General features: G+C 44.1%; 1 protein-coding gene across 5 annotated transcripts in view; it reads left to right on the top strand.

Annotated features, from left to right (window-relative positions):
* The window catches only part of ANP32A (acidic nuclear phosphoprotein 32 family member A), a 108,593-nt gene that overhangs the window by 67,092 nt on the left and 16,282 nt on the right, over positions 1-25,219 (top strand). For 4 of the 5 annotated variants that reach the window (XM_029574440.1, XM_029574438.1, XM_029574442.1 and 1 more), the window contains 4 exons: positions 945-1,067; positions 3,023-3,221; positions 6,423-6,520; positions 17,422-17,485. In XM_029574440.1, coding sequence (XP_029430300.1) covers positions 945-1,067; positions 3,023-3,221; positions 6,423-6,520; positions 17,422-17,485 — 484 coding nt within the window. The remainder of the gene's footprint in view (positions 1-944; positions 1,068-3,022; positions 3,222-6,422; positions 6,521-17,421; positions 17,486-25,219) is intronic. The other variant, XM_029574443.1, reaches the window with a different exon arrangement.

Below are 25,219 nucleotides of genomic sequence, written 5' to 3'. Positions count from 1 at the left end.
GGAGGAGGCTATCTTAAAATGTTTTTTCTTCTGGGGGGGAGGTTACCCCTTTGCTTTAACATAAAGATATTGGGTTTTTTTTTACCTGCACTGTACTATCTTATAGTCTGGCGATTATATCATAAAAAAAAAAAAAAGGTGTCATCTGACTCCATCTGCTAGTAGGCATATAAACCCTTGTGTTTAGACTGGTCTAGCAGGATTCAAGGAAAGAAAAATATTAACAAGTGAGACTAAATTTCTCACTTGTCATGCTATGCAAAAATGTTTATCAAGGGCATGCTCAAACTTGCCCTCAGTAATGTGGACTTTATCCTAACATATATCTTTTAAATCCATGTTAGCTGTAGCCTGATATCCCCCATGCTATCCTGCCTTTTCACTTTGGACTGATTAGTAGAGGGGATTTCCTTTCCCTCAAATTCCAGTGAAAAAACTTTCATCATCCTCATCTGTCCTGTGAAGCAACTCTTTCCCCCCGGTATCCAAACATCCCACTCCATATTCTAAGGGAGCTGGGTCTTCAAAGGTTGGAGTGATGTGGGATGCTTTTGCCTGAAACATTGCCACTGGAGAAGTTATAAAAAGCTCCTCACAACAATAGAAGCTGTAATACACAAGATTCACTGTTGTTACTTACAAGTGAGTAGCATCCTGTCAGAGGACAAGTAGTAGCGTAGCTTTCTCTCCCCAGCACATAGAACCTAGCTCTAATATGGTCTCTAGACTAGCTGTAGATGTCAACAGAATTCAACCATTCTTCCAAAAGCTTGATCGTCTTTTCAGCTCAAAGAGTTCGCAAGGCAGTGTTAACCATTTCCTATAATACCAGCCTCTGTATTTCATGCAGACTTTAGGAATAGGGATTTTTATAGGAGAATAGTGTGTTTGGTTTTTTTTTTGGTTTTTTTTTTAAACTTATTATAAACTTTTGTTCTCTGCAGCTCGAATTAAGTGATAACAGAATCTCAGGAGGACTGGAAGTATTGGCAGAGAAGTGCCCAAACCTCACACATCTCAATCTAAGTGGTAATAAAATCAAGGATCTCAGTACAATAGAACCTCTGGTGAGTGAGTGATAGATCCTGTAAAAAAGTGGACAAAGATGGCTCCTACTGGAAATACAGATTGCACTCTGATTACATAGGTTGTATTGTTGTTGATCTGACTTAGCACCATAACACTGCACGTGCCGTGCCAGGTGCCCCAGGATAGAGCATTAAAGAAGTATTCTCATTTACTCTCAAACCTAGCTTCAGTTATTTCCTGTTGGCACATTTGGTAAACCAAATTCATCAACAAAACTTTACAAATTTATTCCTATTTATCTGATTCAGAATTACATGGGGGAGCCATTTTAGACCTAATTCTTAATGAAATGCAGGATTTGGTGCGAGAGGTAACAGCAGTAATCAACAACGGTGATCATAATGCGATCAAATTTGAGTTAATGACTGGAGGGAGGACATTAAGTAAATCTATTGCTCTAGCATATAATTTTCAAAAGAGAGACTTTGGTAAAATGATAAAAATAGTTCTTGCAGGACAAGCAGGATGGTAGTCCTCACATATGGGTGACATCACAGGATGGAACCCAATCACGGAACACTTTTGTCAAAGCTTCTAGAACTTTGACTGGCACCTACTGGGCATGCCTAGCAATGCACTGACCCTGCATCCAGCAGGGGTCCCCTTCAGTCTCTCTTTTTTTTCCGCGCAGCAGTAGCCACGCGGGTCAAGGAGCTCTCATGAGATTCCTGACAGGAATTTTCCTCACAGAACTTCTTTAAAAATTTTCAAAAAATTCTACAACATAGGGGTCCCCCTATCGATATCTGTACTCCGCAGTCAAAAGGTAAGGTTTTGCCCTTGTTGTGGTCGATTCCCGTCGAGTTTTCCCTTTGGGGCCTTCTGGCCATCAACTGCACCACGGTTAAATTTTTGTCGAAGCCATGGCGTCAGGTTTTTGTGATTTGCATGCTTGAATAATGCAAGAACATGCAAAGAAGGTTATTAATAGGCAATTTGTTGTTAATATTTATCACAGATAACCGAGAAAGTGGTCAGCCATGATAAAATAATACCAACTGGGAAAACATTACAAATCATAACAAAAATTGTAAAATACAAAAATATACATTGCAGAACAAATTAAAAATACAACAGATAAAAAAAACCATACATAACTCAATACTGAAATACAAAGATTACATAATATCTATCGAGAGAACCCAGGGTTCTAGATAACTTCGATTTCATTTACATCCAGTGTTACGAATGGATATAAATATTGATACATCTATCAAGACACATTCAAGCTTTCCATATGTAACCAATTTAGAAATATATTCTGGAATACAAAATGGCAGTTATTCAGAAAAACAACATATCCCTTCATATTTCTATTCCTTTTCAGTCAAATTACACTGAACTTCCACTGTGCACAGTGAGTACTACTCAGTCTTAAGCTAGTGATAATTACAAACTGAAGTACAAGGATAGCTATGAAGAACAATTTCACAGGAAATGATACGCAGTACAGTTGATAGTGACTTTTTATATCACAACTTAATGGTTTCAGTCAATAACTAAGGAGCTACTGACATTAAAGACCATTGTATTCAATGCCCAGATATAAATTTTGTTAAAGAATCAGACCAGAGTTTCTCAAGATGATGTATTGGAGACAACGTCAATATATGTCTTATGGAAAGCTGAACTCTTATTCCCCCTTCCCCCCCCATCTAGTGCCTCCTAAAATCACTTGCCAATTTTAAAAGTTATAAAAGTCAGATGTACCCCAAAGGTCTACCTGCATGCAGCATTTGATTTAGCTCAATCTAACTGTTCTGAAATTGAAAAGAGGGAAGTGCACGGACACATTCGTACTCACCCATGCATTTAACCATTTGATAAGCCTCTGTTCCTTAATGAGCCAAGGCTAAAAAAAAAAGTAAGATGTTTTCCTTTTACTAGTATTTTATGTGAAGCTATAGCCAGTATCGTCCTCTTTTTATTGCAGAAGAAATTAGAAAACCTCAAAAGTTTAGACCTTTTCAATTGCGAGGTAACCAACTTGAATGATTATCGGGAAAATGTCTTCAAACTTCTTCCACAAATCACGTACCTTGATGGCTACGATCGAGATGACAAGGAGGCCCCAGACTCTGATGCTGAAGCTTATGTGGAGGGGCTAGATGATGAGGAGGAGGATGAGGATGGTAGGTACATAGGTCACTTTGTGGCCATTTAGCAGATACATGCTGTTATTTAGTACTGGGGATAATTCTGCAAATGTAAAAAACTGTGAGGTCCTTACTCAGTAAGCCATAGAGCAAATTATCTAGCTAAAATTAGCCAGATAACTTGTTGCAAATATTCAATAGGACAAGTCTCCAAGAGGTGAGTTAGTTATCCAAGTGTACCCGGATTAATGTATTTATTATTGTACTCTGCTTTGAGCGATTTGTTTTAAATCAGGAAAGTGGTTCCATTAAATAAATAAATAAATAAATGAATAACTTTGGACTTCACCAGCTATATGAGAAATATAGCTGCTTATCTGGGTGATGCATGAAGTCTCCTAGTGCTCTAATGCTAGTTAAACAACGTATATAGCACAATATTATGCATGGCCCTGCCCAGGTTGCCTCCCCTACTACAATGACCTTCTTTATATGTGATTTGCATGCTTGAATAATACAAGAACATGCAAAGAAAGTTATTAATAGGCAATTTGTTGTTAATATTTATCACAGATAACCGAGAAAGTGGTCAGCCATGATAAAATAATACCAACTGGGAAAACATTAAATGTGCCGTGGGAGCCCTGGGCAGGTCCCAAGGTTCCCACATATTACATTTAAAGGGGCTGGGGACAGAAATGCCATGGCTAAGGAAAATGTTGAATGGGAGTCAGCTGAACCCTGGATCAACTCTGGATTGCCACTTGAGGCAGCGCAGACTCCTCCATATAAAAAATATATATCTGTTGAATTCACACGCGATGGCGCCCCCCCCCCCCCAACCCTACCTCCAAAGTTTCAAATAAAAGTAATTGCAGGTTCAGAGGGCCCACCCCAATAGTCACCTAAACTCGTTATGGTATAGTGTATCCTGCTGGCATCAAAGGTGTGAAATGAAAAAAATAGGATTCAGGTTCTTCCCCCCCCCCCCCCCCCCCAACCTTAACATTAAGAATTAAGGGGCTGTGACGTTCCTAACACCCTTCCTGGTCGTTGCTGTTTTTCAAAATGGCACTGACCTGACCTTGCCGCTTCACCTAAAGGGCCACTTACCGCATTCTTTGTCCTGGTGTGTTTGGCCGCGAGGCAAAAGAAAGTGCTATAGAACCATGATCTTTTTCGAGGGAGGGGTGCCACGATAGAGTGCGATAATAAATACATTAATCTGGGTACACTTGGATAACTTTAACTGAGTATATCCCAGGAAACAAATTGTGGTCTGCATCCAGGCCTATGTATTAAAACAAAAATCTGGGGGCAGCAGACCTGATTTCCACTTCCCCCAAAATTTTAAATGAGGAAGGCACATGTATGTATGTCAGAGTAACACTAGGACATGAGTCGGTGGGATGTGAGTGAGCCATTCTACTGCTTGCCTGAGTGACCCTTGGGGGGGTGAGTTTTCAGCATTGCAAGGAGTTTGTTTTGGTTTTGTTTTTTTTAAACTTGCTAAGTTGGAGGTCTTGGACAGGCCATACAGCCCTCGCTTTCTTTTTCATTTAACTTGTGGGGATTGGGGGAATCGAGTCACTACAATTGGCTAGGATTTTTTTTTTTAACTTTCTGGCTAATTCTAGCAGTTCTAAAGTTAGCCAGATAATGCTGAAGATCAGCGTAATCCAGCTAATTTATCTAGATAAGGTAGCCCCGCCCCAGAACACCTGATTTAGCCAGATAAGTTGTATCTGGCTTACAACTTAGCTGGATAACTTGGAGGCTCTGCCAACAGTTGGATTTTTGAATCTCTTGGTTTGTCCAGCTAAGTGCACAGACTTAGTTGGACAAATTAGCTAAATATGGCCCTCTGTGTTTCAGTACACACTGAAGTGTAAATGTCATGGAACTGGGAGGCAGGAAATGAAGAGCGCTATACCAAAATTGTAAACTCTGCACTTTTGATACTAACATGCAGACAATCGAATAATGAAAAGTTAAATTAGTGTTTGAGAAGCAATTGAAGTAAAGGTTTAATTTTTTTTTAATATAATTGTTAACATTTTTTATTTATAGTCTGCCTTTTTTGATTGGTTAACCACTTAATAGTGGATTACATTCAACTATTTTTCTGCCCCACAGGATTTACGGTTAAGTTTTTGTACCTGAGGCAATGGAGATGAAGTGACTTTTTCAAATTCACAAGCGGGCCGATACAGTACAGTGTGCTCCGACGGAGTGCACAGTTAGCCAGCATTTGCACCCGCTAGCTTTACCCCATATTCAGTAAGGGGTAATAGCTCGTCCAAAACGTGCATCCAACCCCCCCGAACCTAATAACGCCCGCAACATGCAAATGCATGTTGATGGCCCTATTAGGTATTTCCGTGCGATTCAGTAAGCAAAATGTAGGTGCTAATTTCTCCGGGCACCGGGAAAGTGCACAGAAAAGTCAGAGGTCCCGAAAGTAAAAAAGTAAAAAATTTAAAAAAAAAAAAATTTAAAATGGACCCGCGGCTGTCGGGTCAAAAACCGGACGCTCAATTTTGCCAGCATCCGGGTTCCAAGCCCGTAGCTGTCAGCGGGCTCGAGAACCAACGCTGGCAAAATTGAGCGTCTGCTGTCAAAACCCGCTGACAGCCGCCGCTTCCGTCAAAAGAGGCACTAGGGACACGCTAGTGTCCCTAGTGCCTCTTTTTATCGCCGGGCCTAATTTAAAAAAAATAAGATACTGTATCGTGCGCCGGGAGAGCAGGCGTTTTTACTGTATCGGCCCTAAGGCGTGTTAGCTTGATATGAACCCCGGCTTCCTTGGTTCTCAGCCTGACGCTGTAACCATAGGCTATGGTCACGAAAGGAATAGAGCTCTGTAGATGTAGATAAGATTTCAGCATAACCTGAAGCTTCCTTTCTAATTTACTGAAGCAGATGTTTTTCATAAGAATACATCTCAGGCCAGCAAGTGTGGTTTCAAGGAGATGATTATTTGGAGCCCCAGTGAAAGGGATGCTGATTTAGATGTGGCATGAGCATCCCCTTCTGACTGGTTCAGCCTCAGTGGAGACCACTGTTCAGATATCTGGGCACAGTCCTTGAGATTCTTGATGGCAGAAGATTATCAGGCCAGGGAGTCCCCTTGCCATTCGAGTCGCCAAAATGAGACCAGCACTACTGCTAACTCAGCTTGTAAATGGCAATGGCTAAGGACTGATGACAATCATATTTTTTTTTTTGCCTATGTAGAAGAGGATTATGATGAAGATGCTCCAGTAGGTGAAGAGGATGAGGATGATGACGACGAAGAAGAGGGTGATGAGGAGGAAGTGAGTGGAGAGGAAGAGGTAAGAATAAGTAGTAGCTGAAAAATATTTGTAAGCTTAACTGACATTATGCTAATGAATACTGTACTTGGCACAAGGGTGGTGAATATTTTTTCCACTCAACCTTGTGAGGTATAATCCTGTTTTGTTTGTTGTACTGATGAAATATTCCTTATGTGACTAGAATTCTGGGTGCACTTCTGCCCAGCACTTACAAATCCATTAGGAGGAATGTAACAATGTGGGGCAGTAATCTCATCTGCCTGTGTTGGTGCAAACTCTGCAGGTACTTTTACCCACAAGGTTTGCACCAGTAAACAAAGTAAAAGTTTTACTTTGATTTTTGCTGCCAAAAAATTAACCAGAGATCAGAAACCATTTTTTTTTTCATTTAATAAAATTTATTAATCGCCTATCACTGTAAGGCCTAGGCGATGTACAAATTATACATACATAATAAAAGCAAACAAACAAAATACATAAACATACATATTGGTTTCATAGAAACTAACTAGCAAAATATTGCTCAGGACATCATGCACATGTGTTTCAATAATCAAACCTACATGCATTTGCCTCTTACAAATACCTCCAGAATCTGCAGATAAAAGCATGCATGTTGAACATGTATACGTTTTTCTGTGGTCAAGTGGGATAATATCAGACGCACAAGTGGGTGACATTATCCACCAGTGCTGAAATGGAAAAGCTCTCTCAAAGCTTTAGAACAAAACGGAAGGTTTTTCTGATTATGTGCCGATATTCTGCACAGATACTCGCTGCACAAGTGTCCTCATCTTTTTTTTCTTTCAGCTGATGCTCAAAGATACATTTTTGCTCTTTATCGAGTTTTTCAGTTTTTGAATTCCTTTATTCATTCTCAATGTTTAATTTCTTTAATTTGTTTTTTTTTCAATCTCCAAAGAAAAAAGTAGACGACTTAAAGGTGAATTTTAAAAGCCTGGTGTGGTGCCAGAACTGGGAGATATGTGCCCAAGTCAGGCTGGCGCACACAGTGCAAATTTTAAGGCGCCCGCGAACTTGCGTATCTTCTGCTATGTGCACAAAAGGGGCAGGGCGTGGTCTGGCTAGAGCATGGGCATTCCTGGGTTTCTCAATGAAATCAGCGGGTAAATACTTGAAGTGCACAAGCGCGCGCCGGGATCCCCTGCCGCGCAACTTTACTTTTTTTAATTTTCTGACTTACACACCATCCATAGCAGAAGTAAAGAGGTGAACAAGGTTTTTAAGGTCAGGGTTAACGAGGTAAAAGGGAGACTATTGAGCTAGGTGGAGTAGAAACTGGGAATGAACTGGGAAAACGATAATTGCATTGGCGCGCGTGTCTACTAAAATCCCCCCCCCCCCCCCCACACACTTATGCAGTAGAAGCGGCATTTGCGTGTATAGGTGTGCACATACTTAAAATTCTGTGCCCAATTGTGCGCGTTCAGCCTATTTTATACCATGTACACACATACGCGCATATGTTATAAAATGGCCGCATCCCTTGGTGTGAGCTGGCAAACGCACACACGTGTGCCCACACACCAATTTAAAAGTTACTGTCCCTGATTTTAGTTGTCCAAATATTTTGATGTCTTCTACCTCTTCACTGGAGTTCAACATTGTTTCAGCGATTTTTGTCATGCCACAAAAGCACTGAGAGTTTTGAGCTCACAAAATGTCCCTGACTGATTTGTATGATTGTTGCGTTAAGTGCTTAGGCTGTGATCATGATGTTCCAACTGTACTGCCAGCACTTGTATGTCTCTCAGAGCCAGCAGATCGAGGGGTTATATTCTTTCTGATTTTCTAGTCTCCCCTCTGCCTACTTACTCCAAAAAAAGAGAAAATTGATGTCAGAAGGGGCTCAGCCAGCTGCAAAAAAAGTTTAAAGTGAAATCTTCCCAGATGCCAGGGTGACTGCAATCTCTCCATGAAATTCCTGAGCCAGCTCACAGTAGTGTTGCTTTGGATTCTCGGTGCCAGGGCCCTGAACAAACTCAATTACAGATGCCTGAGCAAGCAAGGCACCATAACTGTAAGCAGTCCAAGCACTAGAGCTTATCCTTTTAACTGAACTTCTGGATGCCAAAAATGATTAGCATAGAAAAGCATGCTTATTCTTTATGCTGAAGCAGTCAGACATCCACCCACACCATCGAGGCAAAGAAATATGACACCAAAATCCAGCCACCTCTGACACCAAAGGCTATTGCTCTAGCTTAGGACTCCAACACTCTTTGGGCCCAAGGATATTCATGCTGCAGCATGGCATGGAGCATTTCTCGGCACTGAGAAGGATCACACCGCCACATGGTGCCCAACAATGGGAGGCATACCCATTATAGAGTATGGTGCCAAAGAAGCATCCATGCAAGAATAATTGTCCCTACCTTATGGTATAGAGCAACCTTATTCTACACAACATCACCAATCAGCTTCGTGGTGCTAATCAGTCACGGTCAGCAGGTGATTCACCACCCATTTTGGTACCTAAATCAGACAACTCAAATCCATCATGCCCTGGGGAAAATTTTGTCTCAAATTATTATTACCTCATGGGGGGGATACCAGTGGATAAAATTTGCTTCCAAATGCATGTCAAATGACAGAAGTCTCAACCTCTGCTTCATTATAATTAAAGATTTTGGTTGTTTAAGAAAGCATTTTAGGCAGATTGTTTCTGCTATTTTATTGTATTTATTTCCTGAATTATGTAACACCTATATATTTGTATTATATAACTTTTCTTGGTAATCTACCTTGAGATATATTTGAGTGTAAGAATATCAATTTGAAAATAAAATTAAGATGATGTCTGAATTTTCACTATGATCCCTAAGTTAGATAGCCAGTCTCCTATTTCACCTAATCAGTGAACAAGATCACTCTAATAAATCTCAAGGTCATTTAGAATCAGTGGGTTCTGCTTTTTCCAGAAGTGTGTCCTCACTTACTATGCAACCTATAGAAATATCTGACTCGGAAGCAAGCCTCGATTTTGTTCAGTCTTTTTCTTCTTTCTTATCTAAGGAGCACTATTCTGCAAGCTTCCTATTGTTATTGTCTCCTGAATAACCTAGAAGTGCATCTCTTCCAGAGGATTTGTCCTACCTGGCATTCCTCCAAAAAATGGTGAAGGAAATCCCCTTCAAGCTACAGCAGGATCTGGATCCTGGAGAGGATATCTTTGGCTTCCTGAAACAAATCAATAGTCCAAAATAGATACTCATGGTGCCTAGCAATAGACTACTCCAAGAGCTTCAGTCTATGATTTGACAAACATCTTTGTCTGTCGACTACTATCATGTGCAGGAGTGGCCTGAATGCAAGCTTCTATATGCCTTTTCCCCATGGCCCATGTTGGGCAGAATGATTCGGAGATTTGAGAGATACACAGGGTTGGTACTTCTCCTGGTGCCAGATTGGCCCAGGAGGCTGAGTATGCAAATCTGCGGGGGCTTCTGGTGGAATATCCTTTCCAATTACTGGTCCACAGGGATCTGCTAGGGCAGGGACCTATTCTTCTTGAAGATCCATCTTGATTTTTGTCTTACAAGGTGGCCCTTGAGAGGGCTCGGTTGCTGAAGTGTGGGTAGTCCACTGCTGTGATTTCCACCTTTGAACACAAAAGTTATTCACTTCATGTTTGGTGAATGTTTGAGGCTTGGTCTGAGGAACGAGGGGGTTCAACCTTGTTCGGTTTAAGTCCCACTCAGTTTGTTTTTTTGCATGATGGGTTGTGTAAGGACTTGGCCCTTAATTCCTTGAAGGTACAGATAGTGGCTCTTGCCTGTTTCTTAGGTCACATGAATGGTGAACCCTCATCTGCCCATCCTGTTGTGGCATGGCTTTGAAAAGGATGAAATCTCACTTCAACTATGTAGATGTGTGGAAAAAATGTAGCATCTATTTAAGAATGACCATCATATAACACTATTGAGAGCACATCATACAGGGCTAAAAAGATGCCTGTTCTAGTGCATAGATTTTAATCATCAGTCATTCAGAAAACTGAGTGTACATGCGCCACTCTACCAAGTATATAATCAAGCATTTCCCCCTTTTTTTTCTTTTTTGAAGAATATTTTGTATGCAAATAAAATTAAATCTCATATGTAGTCTATAATAAATGAGAAAACACTTATCTTAAAGGTAGTCCTCATAAAGACTATAGGGAGGCTGTGTTGTATCAATTCCGAAACGCTGTGTGTTCAATGGTAGACATTGCATTGTTTCAGAAGATAATGTTTCTTCCTTCTTCAGAGGGTAATTGCAAAATTGCCAAAGTTGGAACCAACAGAGCCCAAAAATCTAAAGAATAATACAAAAAATTGTGGGGAAATGTATATGTGAAGGGAAAAATATTAAGATCACACATCAATATGATGAGACAGACCAGAAAAACATAATCTGAAAATGTTACTCACTGTCATGAAAAGAGCAACGCGATTCAGTAGGGCAGCCAATTAATTATCAAAAGATGAAAAGCACCGCTACCAGGAGATGTAAATATCAAAACAATGAGAAAAGCCACAACACTAATAACAGATGAAATGCTTCTTTTGATCTCCAAGGTTGCTGAAAACCTGGCAGCAGGAAGGACTGCAAACCTGCAGCAGACAGCGTCTCGGGGTTTTAAAGAAAAAAAGGCATGAAAACGGCTGTCCTTCATTGTATATGCAGAAAATTTTAAGTGTCTGCCAAAAAGCACGTTGCGGTAATCAATATTAATTATCGAAAAACAGGTCTCCCATAAAAAAAATGTTGTAAAAACAAAACCACACTAAAGTACACAGTCCATGTTTTCAGCACAAAGAAAACAGATTGCTCTTTATAAGGATATATGTCCATGTAGTACCATCAAATAATAAATTAGAAAAATATCCTAAGTATGAAAACTCATGCAAGTGAAAGAATGTTAACAAATACCAGCCTGTCTTGATCATTGCCCCCTTTTGGCACATCTGGTATGAGACTGAGGACAGAGGTAACTTCCTCGTGGCAAAGGTAGTATATAAGGAAACACAATTTGCTATATTTCAAATATTCTGTTTATTAATACAAAAACCTTTATATGTAAACAATACACTTTAAAAATATCCCCCCCATTTTTTTAAAAGCACACACACACATCCATACCATGCAGTGTTCCAGACTGCATGGATGAAAAAGATAGTGAATATTTGACTTGAGAGAAGAGTCGGATGTTTGCGAAAGGAAATGCGAGTAAGGAGGTGGAATCGCATTCAAAACGCATCGTGTATAACATCCGGGGTAATAGGAGAAGTAGCAATAATGGCGGTTTAGTATCTGGTTGGTGAAACGGGAAAAGATGTTGTGGTAAAATACTGAGCATTCGCAGAGGTTGAGAAAAAGGAATAAGGGAAGAGAGTAGTGGACCCATCTTGGTGAATATTTAAAGATGAAATCAGAAAAAAAGTTAGAGGACCAAAGCAAATAAAATTTAAGAAGAATGGGAATTTACATCAAAATTGGAGAACACATTTAGGAGAGATGTAAAAGTGTTTCTTGATATAAAAGTGGTTATTGATATATGGAGTTTTAGTAATAAGTGCATTGAGTGAATGGTATGGATGTGTGTATGTGTTGGTGGGGATATTTTTTAAGTGTATTTACATATAAAGGTTTTTGTATTAATAAACAGAATGTTTGCAATATAGCAAATTGTGGGTTCTTATGTGGTGGTGAAATGATTGATTAAGGAAACAAGTTTCAACCTTCTGTAATATATTACCATAAAGGTGGTATATAATCAAACATTCCCTGTACGTACCCGGATCAGTCCAGACAGTGGGTTGAGCCTCCTGTCCAGCAGATGGAGACAGAGAAAAACTGAAAGGGTATCCTATATCAGGACAGAGGCCCCCTGCATCCCTTCAGTATTTCTCTGTCTCCAGCAGATCCAGACAGTTGAACCTGTGGTTCCCTCTCTTAATTTTCTTCTCTCTGGGAGATTTTTCTCTTCATATCTTTTAAGGATCAAGCAAGTATTATCTATCTCTTTTATAAAATTTAAAAACAAAAAAAAAAAAGTTAACTCTGGGAGACAGTTCAGTCTCCTCACTCTTACAGGATCCTAGGAGGGCTTGCCCCTTGATCATTCAGCCTAGGACTCTTTATCTGGTGACTTGCTGCCTGTCTGAGGTGAAACTGGTGGTCCAGTCACTCCCTCCCCCCCCCCCCCTCCCCCTTGGCTGCTTGGATCCTTGAGAAACTTAACACCTCGGATCACACTGCAGGGAAGAATTAATACCTCTGCCATTTATTTTGGTCAAAGAGCCTGGACTAGCTTTGGCAGCACTGCTTACCCGCGTTTTTTGGCTCTGTACCGAACAAAAAAAAAAAAGAAACGCAGCGTAGCAGGGTTCAATCTCCTGCACCCGCTTGCGATTGCAGCCAGTCTCAGCAGCTTTATTTCTTCGCGACTCTCATCATGCTGCATTCAGCGGATTGCTTGGCCTGCGGGGAGCCTGCTTTCGCGTCTCTCCCACGATGGGCTGTGTTCTACATGTTTGCTCAGTGGAGAGGGTCCCAGGTCGGGCTGCCAAGCTTGTTGCTAAGCCACCTCCCACACAAAAAGCCGCGGGAACCGTGGCCATTTTGAGCTCTGCTCTGCCAGAGGATTCGGGGGGAGGGGAGCCCGATTTTCTTCGATTTACTGCCAAATTTAAGCCCCGTTGACTCCCTGGATGGGGTCCCTGACTCCCCCTCCACAGTCCCCCCTCCCATCTTACCCAGAAAATCAAAACCGAGGTTTTCCACGGATTTTGTGCTCCTAATGCACAAATCCTATTTAGTCAGCCTGCAGGAGGAGGATGATCCCGCTCCGGACCCCTCCGCCAGCGAAGGTCCCTCTGACATCCCTCCCCCAGCCCCCTCAGGTGCCAGATCCACAGGGCTCCGTTCGGATTTGGACTGTCCCGGGTGTTCCATCCGCCCCTGACCCTCCCCAGCCCTCCCCTACCCATGATACTGACACGGATCTGGAGGCGGATTTACTTCTCTCTAATCCTCCCATTGAGGGAGACTACCCGTGAGTTCTTAAATTGTTTCAAAGGGAAGAGCTGGATCCGCTGATTCCTTTTGTTCTAGATGAGCTGGGGATTGAGGTTCCACCTGAATAATCCACGTCTGTCGCTGCTCCAGGTAACTTGGACTCTGTCCTGGAGGGACTTAGGGCTCCTCCTTGTACGTTCCGTTCCATCCCATGCTCATGCAGCTTCTCCGGGAATGGGAGACACCGGAATCAGGCCTTTGAGTGGGTCGGGAATGGAAAAGCTCTATCCCCTCCCTGACCAATGCTTGGAGATGCTTAAGGTTCCCAAGGTGGATGCTTCGGTCTCCGCAGTCGCCAAACGAACCACCATTCTAGTGGTGAGAGCTACAGCTTTTAAAGATACTCAGGATCGTAAACTGGAACTACATCTCAAGCAGATTTTTGAGGTTCTGGCCTTAGGTGTTCGGGCAACAGTCTGTAGCTTTCTCATGCAGCGGGCAAGTCTCAGGTGGGTTCAACAATTGCTCAGCACTCAGGATCTCCCGTCTGCAGAGGTGGAACAGGCAGAACGGCTGGAAGGCGCTATTGCATATGGGGCTGATGCCCTTTACGATCTCCTCCGGGTGCAGGCCAGAGCAATGATTTCAGCGGTGTCGGCCAGGCAACTTCTTTGGCTGCGGAATTGGTCGGCGGATCCTTCCTCGAAGTCACAGATGGGTACACTTCCCTTCAAGGGTAAGTTGCTTTTTGGTGAGGAGATTGAACAGCTTATTAAATCTTTGGGAGACAACAAGATTCATAAGCTGCCTGAGGACCGCCCTAAACAGTCGAAGTCCTTTTTTTCCTCATGCTCTCGTTTCCGAGGGCAGCATCGGTATAACACCAGAGCGCGGGGATCCTTTCAAAGGGGTGCTCCCTCTAGATCACAGCCATGGTCTCATTCCTTTCGTGGCTGCCGTCCCTTCCGGGATGGTAACCTGCCAGGCTCAGCCGCAAAGTCCTCCTCGCAATGAAATACGGCCGGCCCATTCCTCCATTCCCAGCTTAGGTGGACGTCTGTCCCTGTTTGCCGAGGAATGGGCCAAAATCACGACGGATCAGTGGGTCCGCGATGGAATCGAAAAAGGCTATGCATTAGAATTTGCTCGGGACCTCCCGGACCGGCATCTGGTCTCTCCCTGCGGCAGTCGGAAGCGCCCAGCGGTATGTAGATGCTTGGCCGCCTGCAAGACCTTGGAGCCATAGTCCCGGTTCCTTTGCTGGAATAAGGGTCCGACCAGTATTCCATCTACTTCGTCGTGCCCAAGAAAGGATGGCTCTTTTCGCCCAATCCTGGACCTGAAGAGAGTCAATCGAGCCCTCAAGGTTCTCATTTCAGAATGGGAGACCCTGAGGGCGGTGATTGCGGCAGTTCACTCGGGCGAATTTTTGGCACCTCTCGACCCGACGGAGGCCTACCTCCACATCCCAATCCACCAAGAGTATCAGAAGTATTTTCGTTTCAACATCCTGGGGCAACACTTCCAGTTTCGGACACTCCCATTTGGTCTCGCCACAGCACCGCGCACTTTCACCAAGGTCATGGTGGTGGCGGCGGCCGCTTTACGCCTGGACGGAATCTTAGTCCATCTCTACTTGGATGACTGGCTCATTTGGGCAAAGTCTGAGTCCTTTGCAAGGCAGCGGTCAATAGTCTTGAAGTCTCTTGCCTCCCTCCGCTGGATAGTCAACTTTCCCAAGAGCAATCTTCAGCCCTCTCAGGTCCTGGAATTTCTGGGAGCACGCTTCAACACTCGTGTGGGCAAGGTGTTTCTACCTGAGTCTCGGGCGTTCAAGCTCATGGATCAAGTGCAGAATCTGCTGTCCATCTCTGTGCCCACGGCCTGGGACTACCTTCAAGTCCTGAGCTCTATGGCTTCAATTATAGATTTGGTTCCTTGGGCTTTTGCACATATGCATCCGTTACAGGAAGCTTTACTGTCCCGATGGAAGCCGGTCTCTGAGGAGTTTCGGACACCTCTGCCACTCTCGGACTCTTCCATTGTCGACATTCAGTGGTAGCTCTCGCTCTTTCACCTTCTCAAGGGCATGCCCCTGGAAACTCCCCAGTGGATTATTGTTACGACAGACGCCAGCCTCTCCTGATGGGGAGCGGTGTGTCAAAATCAGTCTACCCAGAGCCTGTGGTCCGCTGTTCAATCCCGGTGCCATATCAATCGTCTGGAGGCCCGAGTAGTTCGCCTGACACTCAAGATCTTCCTTCCCTTGATACGTCGCAAGGCAGTACGAGTCCTCTCTGACAACACCACCACGGTGGCTTATATCAATTGCCAGGGCGGCAACAGAAGTCGCTAGTAGCCTTGAAAGCCAGCAAACTTCTCGCCTAGGCGGAGCGACATCTGGACCGATGGCGGCCTCCCACATTGCGGGGAAGGACAATGTTCAAGCCCCCGGAGAGTGGAAGTTGTCCGAGGACACGATGCACCTGATCATGCGCAAGAGGGGAGCTCCCCTCTTGGATCTGATGGCCACCCTGGGAAATGCAAAGGCGCCCAGGTTCTTCAGTCGCAGAAGGGAGCACTGCTCGGAAGATGTGGATGTTCTGGTCCTCCCCTGCCCTTAAGACATTCTTCTCTACGTGTTCCCACCTTGGCCTCTAGTGGGCAAGGTGCTCAGAAGGATAGAACTTTACAGGGGCCCGGTCATTCTCGTAGCTCCAGAGTGGCTGGGGAGACCATGATTCCCGGATCTCATAAACCTTGCATCAGACGGTCCTCTGCACCTCGGTCACCTCTCAAACCTACTGCGCCAAGGTCCCGTATTTTTCGATCAGGCGGATTGCTTTTGTCTAGCGGCCTGGCTTTTGAGCGGCGGCGATTGAGGAAGAAAGGTTATAAGGAGGAAGTTATATCCACATTGTTACGAGCACCTCTCTTGCTTATGTCCGGGTCTGGAGAGTGTTTGAGATTGTGTGTTCCGAGTCTGGTGTTCCAGCACGCAAGGCCTCTGTGTCTTAGGTTTTCTCCTTTCTTCAGAATGGCGTCTCGAAAGGTTTGTCCTTCAGTTCCTTGCAGGTGCAGGTCTTGGCCCTTGGTTCCCTCCTGGGGAAACTCGATGGTTATGCGGTGGTAGCACATCCAGATATTGTTCGCTCCCTCAAGGGGACTAAGCATCTGAACCTTGGACACCATATGACAGCTGGCAGAAATTGTGTGGAAGAAGGACCATGTTAATTATGTGGCACAAATGGGTAAACTGAGCCACAGCATAGTGAAGAGACTTGAGAATGAAGTCCTTGACAGAGTGGGGATTCGAAGACTTACATCTGGATTCTTAGGCCCTTACCCCTAGACTCCCTCCCCCATAAGTTAGGTACAGTGGAGTATCAATCTAGAGCCCATCAGTGGACATGTGAGCAGAGCTTCTGCGAACTCTGTGTGTGCACAGAGTATGTGTTCTGAGTAGGTGAGCGGTGTAAGGTATTGGGAGTCTTTGTAAATCATACAGCAGGGATGTGCCCTGCACGGTGAAGTTCTTGTCTCCATTTTGCCTATTCTGTGTTATTCTGTTACTGGAATCCTCTTTGTATGCTGAATATGATGAAGCTCTGAACCTACAATGAGAAACCTGACACAAAGAAGAAACCTTGGGCCCAATTTACTAAGAAGTTTTCTGGAAAATAAGTCCCTTTGTTATATTGTTGCTTAATTGATTTCTGCAAACTTAGCTTTAGCTACTCAGCATTGCTGACCATCCTTCAAGACCCTGATACATGTATTGAGATTGGGTGATGTGATGGATTGCATGGTTGCAAGAAGCAGATGGTGGGTCGCTTCTCATTATCATAGAAACCTAAACAGAAATTCTAATTGTATGCCTTTTTTTTTTTATCTAGGAGGATGAGGAAGGTTTCAATGATGGTGAAGTAGATGACGAAGAAGAAGAGGAAGAGGAAGCTGGTATGGTTTTAACCCCACATTTTCTTCTCTGATTCTTGTTAAATTCGCAAACAAGGCCTCTCTTTTTCCTTTGTTCCTCTGAGGGAACCATCACGCATGGCCTCTTCAGTAGCTTCCGGTGCCCAAGGGTAGGTTATGATTCTATAAAGGGAAATGCTCTGTGCTGTTCCTGGCGCATCAGCAGGAGGTACTTTAAGAGATTCTCGTAGCAACATTAACAGCTCAGGAAAGCTAATCTAGGAACTGAATCCAAGTATCATACAAAGCTGAGCAATGAAACTTTTAATGTTGCTGTGGTGTGCTCTAAAGCTAGATATCATCATATTCGTTTGACAGTAAAACAGAGCTTAAATTACCATGAGTAATTGCACCACAGGGGCCTAAAATAGCAGAATGACCCTTGGAGTGCTTTGTTACTGTTGTATTTCTGTTGCAATCTGTTTTATGTGTAAAGAAGCTGAGGGAATTGGAACTATCTGATAGTGGAATGCATAATCTCAGCTTTTAGAGCTCAACTGACCAATCAGACACAAATCATTGTCTGAAGCTGAAAGAGGGTAGACTTAAAACTAACATAAGGAAATATTTCTTCACAGAAAGAGTGGTAGAGACATGGAATGATATCCTAGAGGAGGAATTCCAAAAAGCCTAGGATAAGCATATGGGTTTAGTGAGGAAGTGGAGGTAAAACTGGAGATTGAGTGGGGCCTGCAGTATTGCAGCGGAAGGGGGTAAATGGAGAGAGCACATGTTATATTTTATTTCCTTAGCATTTGGGCAGGTCAGTCCCAACAAGTAGGTTATGCACCTCTGCCAGCAGATGGAGACAGACAAAAAGCTGACTTCACGGCTATATAGTCCTGCCCTGACAGCCTGCCAATATTCTCCTTCTCAAGCAGATGGTGGAATGCATTTCCCTTTGGAGAATTAGAACATAAGTTGCCATACTGGAGCAAACCAAGGGTCCATCAAGCCTGGCATCCTGTTTCCAACAGTGGCCAATCCGGGTTACAAGTACCGTATTTTCCGGCGTATAAGACGACTGGGCGTATAAGACGACCCCCCCTTTTTTATACATATTTTTAAGAAAAAAAATAATTTTACACTCAAACAGGAGCAACCCTATCTATGAAAAGGCAACACTACAAATACCGTATATCAGGCCCTAAAAACCAATACACCTCTTATTAGGAAAACAGAACTAGCAAGCAGCTATAGATCCCCACACAGAAATAATTGTAAAACTATACTAATAAGCAGAATAAATGTTTCAAAACAGCTATGAACAGAATAACATCCAATAATTAAAAACTCATAAAAACTATTAAACATTCTCCAAACACCAATAAAATATTTCAAAAAAGCAGACACATCACATAATATTAAATAATTAAAATGGCAGTCAATCAAGAAAAATAAACTTTAAAAGCCACCTTTACTTACCCCCTCCAGCAGCTCTCCTACTCCTCTTCCATGCAGGCCGTAGCACACACCAGAAGCAGCAGTAATGGCTAAGCTCTATACTCATGGTCCTCTTCCTTAGGGCCCATGTCTCTCACACACACACACACCATACCAGTCATGCCCCCATGACCAGTTTCTGTCTCTCACACACCAATCATTTCCCAAACAGTCTTTGACACACACACCAGACACCTTCCTGAACAGTTTCTCTCATGCCATACACACACACAGGCTTCCCACTCCCGTGTTCTGCTTACCGTACATATACGGGCTTCTCACTCTCATAATCACTTTCTCTGCCTCACACACACACACCGGTCTCTCTCTCATTTCCATGCTTGCTCTCCACGTGCACAGGCTTCTCATTCCCTGAATCACATTCTTTCTCTCACATTCACACACACCAGTCTCTTTCTCTCACACACACCGTCACCTTATCAACCAGTCTCTCTCTCATGCACGCACACACACACACAGCCCTCCCGCTCCCATGCTCTCTCTCACATAATCAGGCTTCTTCCTCCCATGCTTTCTCACATACCCAGATTTCTCACTTCCATGCTTTTTCTCTCTCTCACACTCACATACACATCAGTCCATCTCTCTGAGCAGTCACTTTCATTGTCTCTCACATATACACACACATGAGCTCGCTGACCAGTTTCTCTCAATCACACACATGCTCTCAATCAAATGCATTCTCTCACTTACACACAGGCTGGCTGCTTCTCTCTCTCTCTCACTCACTTCCACTCCCCCCCCCCCCCCCCCCCCGAGCACAAATAGTAGCTGCAGCAGCCTCCTCCTCCAGCCCCCGCAGGCCAAGAAAGAAGAATCCCATCGGCCATGGGAGGCTCATGCTGCTGTCTCCTTTCCCGATTACCAGCTCCTTCGACTGCTCGGGGGCCGATGCTGCTGTCGCCGCTGCTATTTTTTCACGCGGCACGGCTCTTTCTTCTTCCCGCGCATCACTTCCTGTTCCGGTTCAAAGCGGGGGGGGCGGGAAGAAGAAAAGGCCAGCCGCGGATGCCACAGCTTTTTTTTTGCACCGCTGCCGTTCCTGCTGGGCTTGAACGTGCTGATAGCCTAGCGGCAACGGCAGTGTGGTGTGCGGGAAGGAGAAAGCCGTGCCGCATGAAAAAATAGCAAAGGCGACAGCAGCATCGGCCCCCGAGCAATCGAAGCAGCTGATAATAGGGAAAGGAGACAGCACCATGAGCCTCCCGCGGCCGATGGGATTCTTCTTTCTTGGCCTGCGGGGGCTGCAGCTACTATTTGTGCTTGGGGGGCGGGGGAGAGGAAGTGAGTGAGAGAGAGAAAAGCAGCCAGCCAGCCAGCCTGTGTGTAAGTGAGAGAATGCATTTGATTGAGAGCATGTGTGTGATTGAGAGAAACTGGTCAGAGAGCAGGTGTGCCCTATGTGACGATACCCGGCGTATAAGACGACCCCCGACTTTTGAGAAGATTTTCTTGGGTTAAAAAGTCGTCTTATACGCCGGAAAATACGGTACCTGGCAAATACCCAAACATTATAAATTGCATGCTATTAATGTCATCCCTTGGTATCCCTTGAGAACATTGGGGCGTTCAAAAATGCCCTTTTGGGACCATATGATGATAAGAATTATTAAGTAAGAGAAGTTTGGAAAATCCATTGTTTCAACACATTCACACATTTTGGAGCCCCCGAAGCAGCTGCTGCGTAACATGATATCGTGTCGGGCTTGACTGTATTGGATATATTAAAGGAGAAGTATATATCTATATATCTTCGTAGAAGCATCACTATATTGAATGAAAAAAATTATAAAACATTACCTCTAGGACTGGTTATACTTGGACCGATGATTATACAAGACCCAATTGGTCTCTTTTGAACATTAACCATGTTCTAAACCCAAAGGGTGGTATGATGGTCCTATTCTAATAAATTGTTTTACTTTTTTGATATTTTGTTAATTTGTTTTTGCAACATGTGTTTGTTTTTTGATTGTCAGTAATAGCAGTGGTTATTCCGTAAATCAACTTGATTAATAGTTATCCCAGGACAAGCAGGATGCTAGTCCTCACAATTGGGTGACATCACCTACGGAGCCCTATCGCGGGAAAACTTCTGTCAAAGTTTCTAGAAACTTTTGACTGGCAGCCTGAGGCTACTGAGCATGCCCAGCATGCCATGATATTCTCTGCCACAGGGGTCTCACTCCAGTCTTCGTTTTTCCGCGCTGCCATCAGCATCGCGGTTACCGGAGCCCTGTGAGACTTCTCACAATTTTGATGGAAAAAGTCACCTTAAATTTTCAATTTTCTCCCACATCGGGTCTCACTTCACATTTGTCACCGGACAGTGACAAAAAATAGCATAGAATTCTCATTTTTCATTGGTAATTTTTTCTCAGAGATTCTCTTCGACGGCCGTCGATGCCAACATGGCCTCCGGTTTCAAGAAATGTCCTATTTGTAACCGGACCATGTCAGTAACAGAGCCACATATCAAATGTGTGATCTGCCTCTGAGAAAAGCATGAAATATCTTCATGCTCACAATGTCAAGAAATGACCCCAAAGGGTCGGAAACTCCGGCGGGAAAAGATGGATCATCTTTTTCAACTCCAATTAATACCATCACCATCTACGTCGACGAAATCCTCTCCTGCAGGAGTAACCAAAAAACTCCTAATAAAAAAACGACACATCAAAGGATCCGGGGACGCTACCTCACCGACCCCCGTCTACGTCATCGACCAGGTCAGTTTCGGAACCAAGACCAAAACACAAGCATCGACGTTGTCTATCTTCGGCGTCCCTGTCGTTTCTGCCCTCGACAGAACCGTCCGCGAAATGGCATAAATCCGCCAGTGTTCCACAAACCTCGGTGTCTACGATGCCCTCATCTTCACCATCGACACTGTTACCGATATCCACTACTCTGGACTTAACTGTCCTCATCCAGAAGATGGTAATGGAGGCTTTGCAGAAACAACTTCCGGCGGTCACACCGATGCCGGTCATCGAGCAGATATCATCGATAACAGCGATGGTACAAACTACCTCGATGCCGATGAAGTCTTCAATGATTACATCACTGGTGCCATCATCCTTTTCGATACCTACCCCGATGAAAGACATTCCATCGATGCCAAGCTCTTCGATGCCATCGATACCTCCACTTTCCATTCCTATATCGGAGTTTTCTTTTCTTTCTCCATCAGCATCGACTATTCCATCGATGTCACAATCAATGTCCATCTACACCATGGCACCCACCATACCTCCACTTCACAAGCCAAAGGTATCGAAGCCTAAGTCATCCACTAAGCAAAAACCATCGATGACTCAACGTCTTCAATCACTGCCCAAGCTTCCAATTTCAGAAGAAAGGGCACTACATGATATTCTTACCAAAAGGTATCATGACTTACTATCCTCCTTGCCATCTTGCCCAGAAGGAGAGCAAGTTGAGGACTTTTCAGCAGATGAACCCTTACCAGGTCCCTCTGGTGGTACCTCCTCTTCACAAAGTTACACCTCCTCACCAGACAACTCAGTATGATACTTGGTCTGACACTGACTCTGACCCCTCATCAGAGGACTTCATGTCAGATCCATCTTCACCTCCTGCAACAAAACAATCACCTCCAGAGGATTTTTCGTTCCCACTTTTTGTTCAGGAAATGGCAGATTCTATTCCTTTCCAGATACAAACGGAGCAGGATGTCAGGCAACAAACTTTGGAAGTGCTCCAATTTGTAGATCCCCCTAAGCACACTCTGGCTATTCCTGTTCATGAAATTCTTTTGCAACTGCAGCAACGTACTTGGGAACACCCCTGCTTGGTTCCTGCAGTCGTCAAACGGATAGAGTCAACTTATCTTGTACAACCCACCTCTGGGTACCAAAAAACTCAGCTCCCCCACCACTCCGTAGTAGTGGAATCGGCGCAGAAGAAATTCAGGACGACAAGGGCCCATTCCTCAATACCTCTGGGAAAAGATAATAGATTTCTGGACCAAATGGGCCGCAAGGTGTTCCAAGGGGCAATGCTGAATTCCAAAATCTCAGCATACCATTTATACATGACCCAATACCAGAGGAACCTCTGGAAACAAATGGAGGAGTTTGTGCCATCCTTACTCACACAGTATCAGGAAACTGCACAAACTATTATAAATAAGGGCTTAGATGCGGGGAAACATGAGGTAAGAGCAGCCTACGACAGCTATGAGACAGCCTCACGAGTTGCTGCATCTGGCATTGCTGCAAGACGCTGGGCCTGGCTTAAGGCCTCTGATTTAAGACCAGAGGTGCAGGATAAACTGGTCGATCTTCCCTGCCTTGGCGATAATTTGTTTGGTTCTAAAGTGCAGGATGCAGTTTCCCAGTTATGAGATCACACGGAACCTTTACGACAATTATCCTCACTTCCACATGACTCTGCTATGCATGCTACCAGAAGGCCACCACGTAGAGATACCAGGCGGCCTTTCTACAGGCAATGCAAATACTATCCCCCCACATCTAGGCCGAGGCATCCTAGATCTCAACAGAGACCTCAGCAGAGACAACAGAGAACAGCAAGGGGCACCACCAGCTCTGCAAACTGCCCTGGCTACTGGCTTTGAAAGTACATCCAGAGAACAAGGCCTCTATGTCAATCCTCACTTAGCACTACCAGTAGGAGGCAGACTGTCCAACTTCTACATCAATTGGACATCAATAACATCGGATCAATGGGTCCTATCTATAATAAACCGAGGATACCAACTCAATTTCATTTCAATTCCTGCAGATTTTCCACCGAAACACTCTCTTCTCAGCGAAGATCACATTCTTCAACTTCGACTGGAATTATCCACCCTTCTGAGAGCCAGGGCTGTCGAGCGAGTGCCCCGGACTCAGCAAGGCAAAGGTTTCTATTCCCGTTATTTCCTCATTCCAGAGAAAACCGGAGGCCTTCGTCCTATCCTAGACCTCAGAAATCTCAACAAATTTCTGAAGAAAGAGAAGTTCAGAATGGTATCCTTAGGCACCATGCTTCCACTCCTTCAAAAAGGGGATTGGCTTTGTTCTCTGGATCTTCAAGATGCTTATGCTCACGTTCCAATATTCCCCCCTCATTGCAAATATCTGCGCTTCATGGTGGACGATCAACATTTCCAATACAGAGTTCTGCCATTCGGCCTTGCCTCTGCTTCCAGAGTATTCACCAAATGTCTGGCAGTAATAGCAGCACACTTGCACAAACAAGGTGTTCATGTTTTTCCATATCTAGACGATTGGCTCATCAGAAGTCAGTCTCAACAAGGAGCTCTAACTTCTTTAAATCACACAATTACTGTACTTCACAACATGGGATTTCTCATCAACTATCAAAAGTCCCATCTTACTCCATCTCATCTCCTCCAATTCATAGGAGCAGAATTGAACACCATCCTCGCAAAAGCCTTTCTCCCCGAGGATCGGGCAGAAACACTATCCCTGTTGGCAAACTCGATTCACTCAAAGAAAAAAGCCACAGCTCATCAGTTTCTAACATTATTAGGCCACATGGCCTCCACAGTTCATGTCACTCCTATGGCAAGACTAGCCATGCGAATAACTCAATGGACTTTAAGATAATGGATTCAAGCCATTCAACCACTTCATTCTCCAATTCAAGTCACACACCAGTTACGCTCATCTCTACTTTGGTGGGTGGACAAGGACAATTTGCGCAAGGGCCAAACCTTCCAGCAACCAGTCCCACAAATAACTTTAACTACAGATGCATCCACCTTGGGTTGGGGAGCTCACATAGACAATCTCCAAACCCAGGGGACTTGGACAAAACTCGAAGCAACATTTCAAATCAATTTCCTGGAGCTTCGAGCTATACGTTATGCACTGCATGCGTTCAAGGATTGCCTTTCACACAAGACTGTTCTCATCCAAACGGACAACACAGTAGCCATGTGGTACATCAACAAACAGGGAGGTACGGGCTCATATCTCCTTTGTCAAGAAGCTGCACAGATTTTGGGCTGGGCCCTGAACCACTCAATGTTTCTTCGGGCCACTTATCTGGCAGGAATTCACAATGTAGTAGCGGATCGACTCAGTCATCAGTTCCAATCACACGAATGGTCCCTGGATCCCTCAGTAGTGACCAGGATATATTCAACGTTGGGGCCAACCAACAATAGACCTCTTTGCGTCACATCTGAATCACAAAGTGGACGAATTTTGTTCTGTACACACACACACACAGAACAATCAGCCAGCCAAGGACACC

The sequence above is a fragment of the Rhinatrema bivittatum genome, chromosome 13, assembly GCF_901001135.1.
Source record: "Rhinatrema bivittatum chromosome 13, aRhiBiv1.1, whole genome shotgun sequence".
NCBI lineage: Eukaryota > Metazoa > Chordata > Amphibia > Gymnophiona > Rhinatrematidae > Rhinatrema > Rhinatrema bivittatum.
Note: the sequence above shows the minus strand (reverse complement) of the source record. Positions and strands in the feature narration are given on the sequence as shown.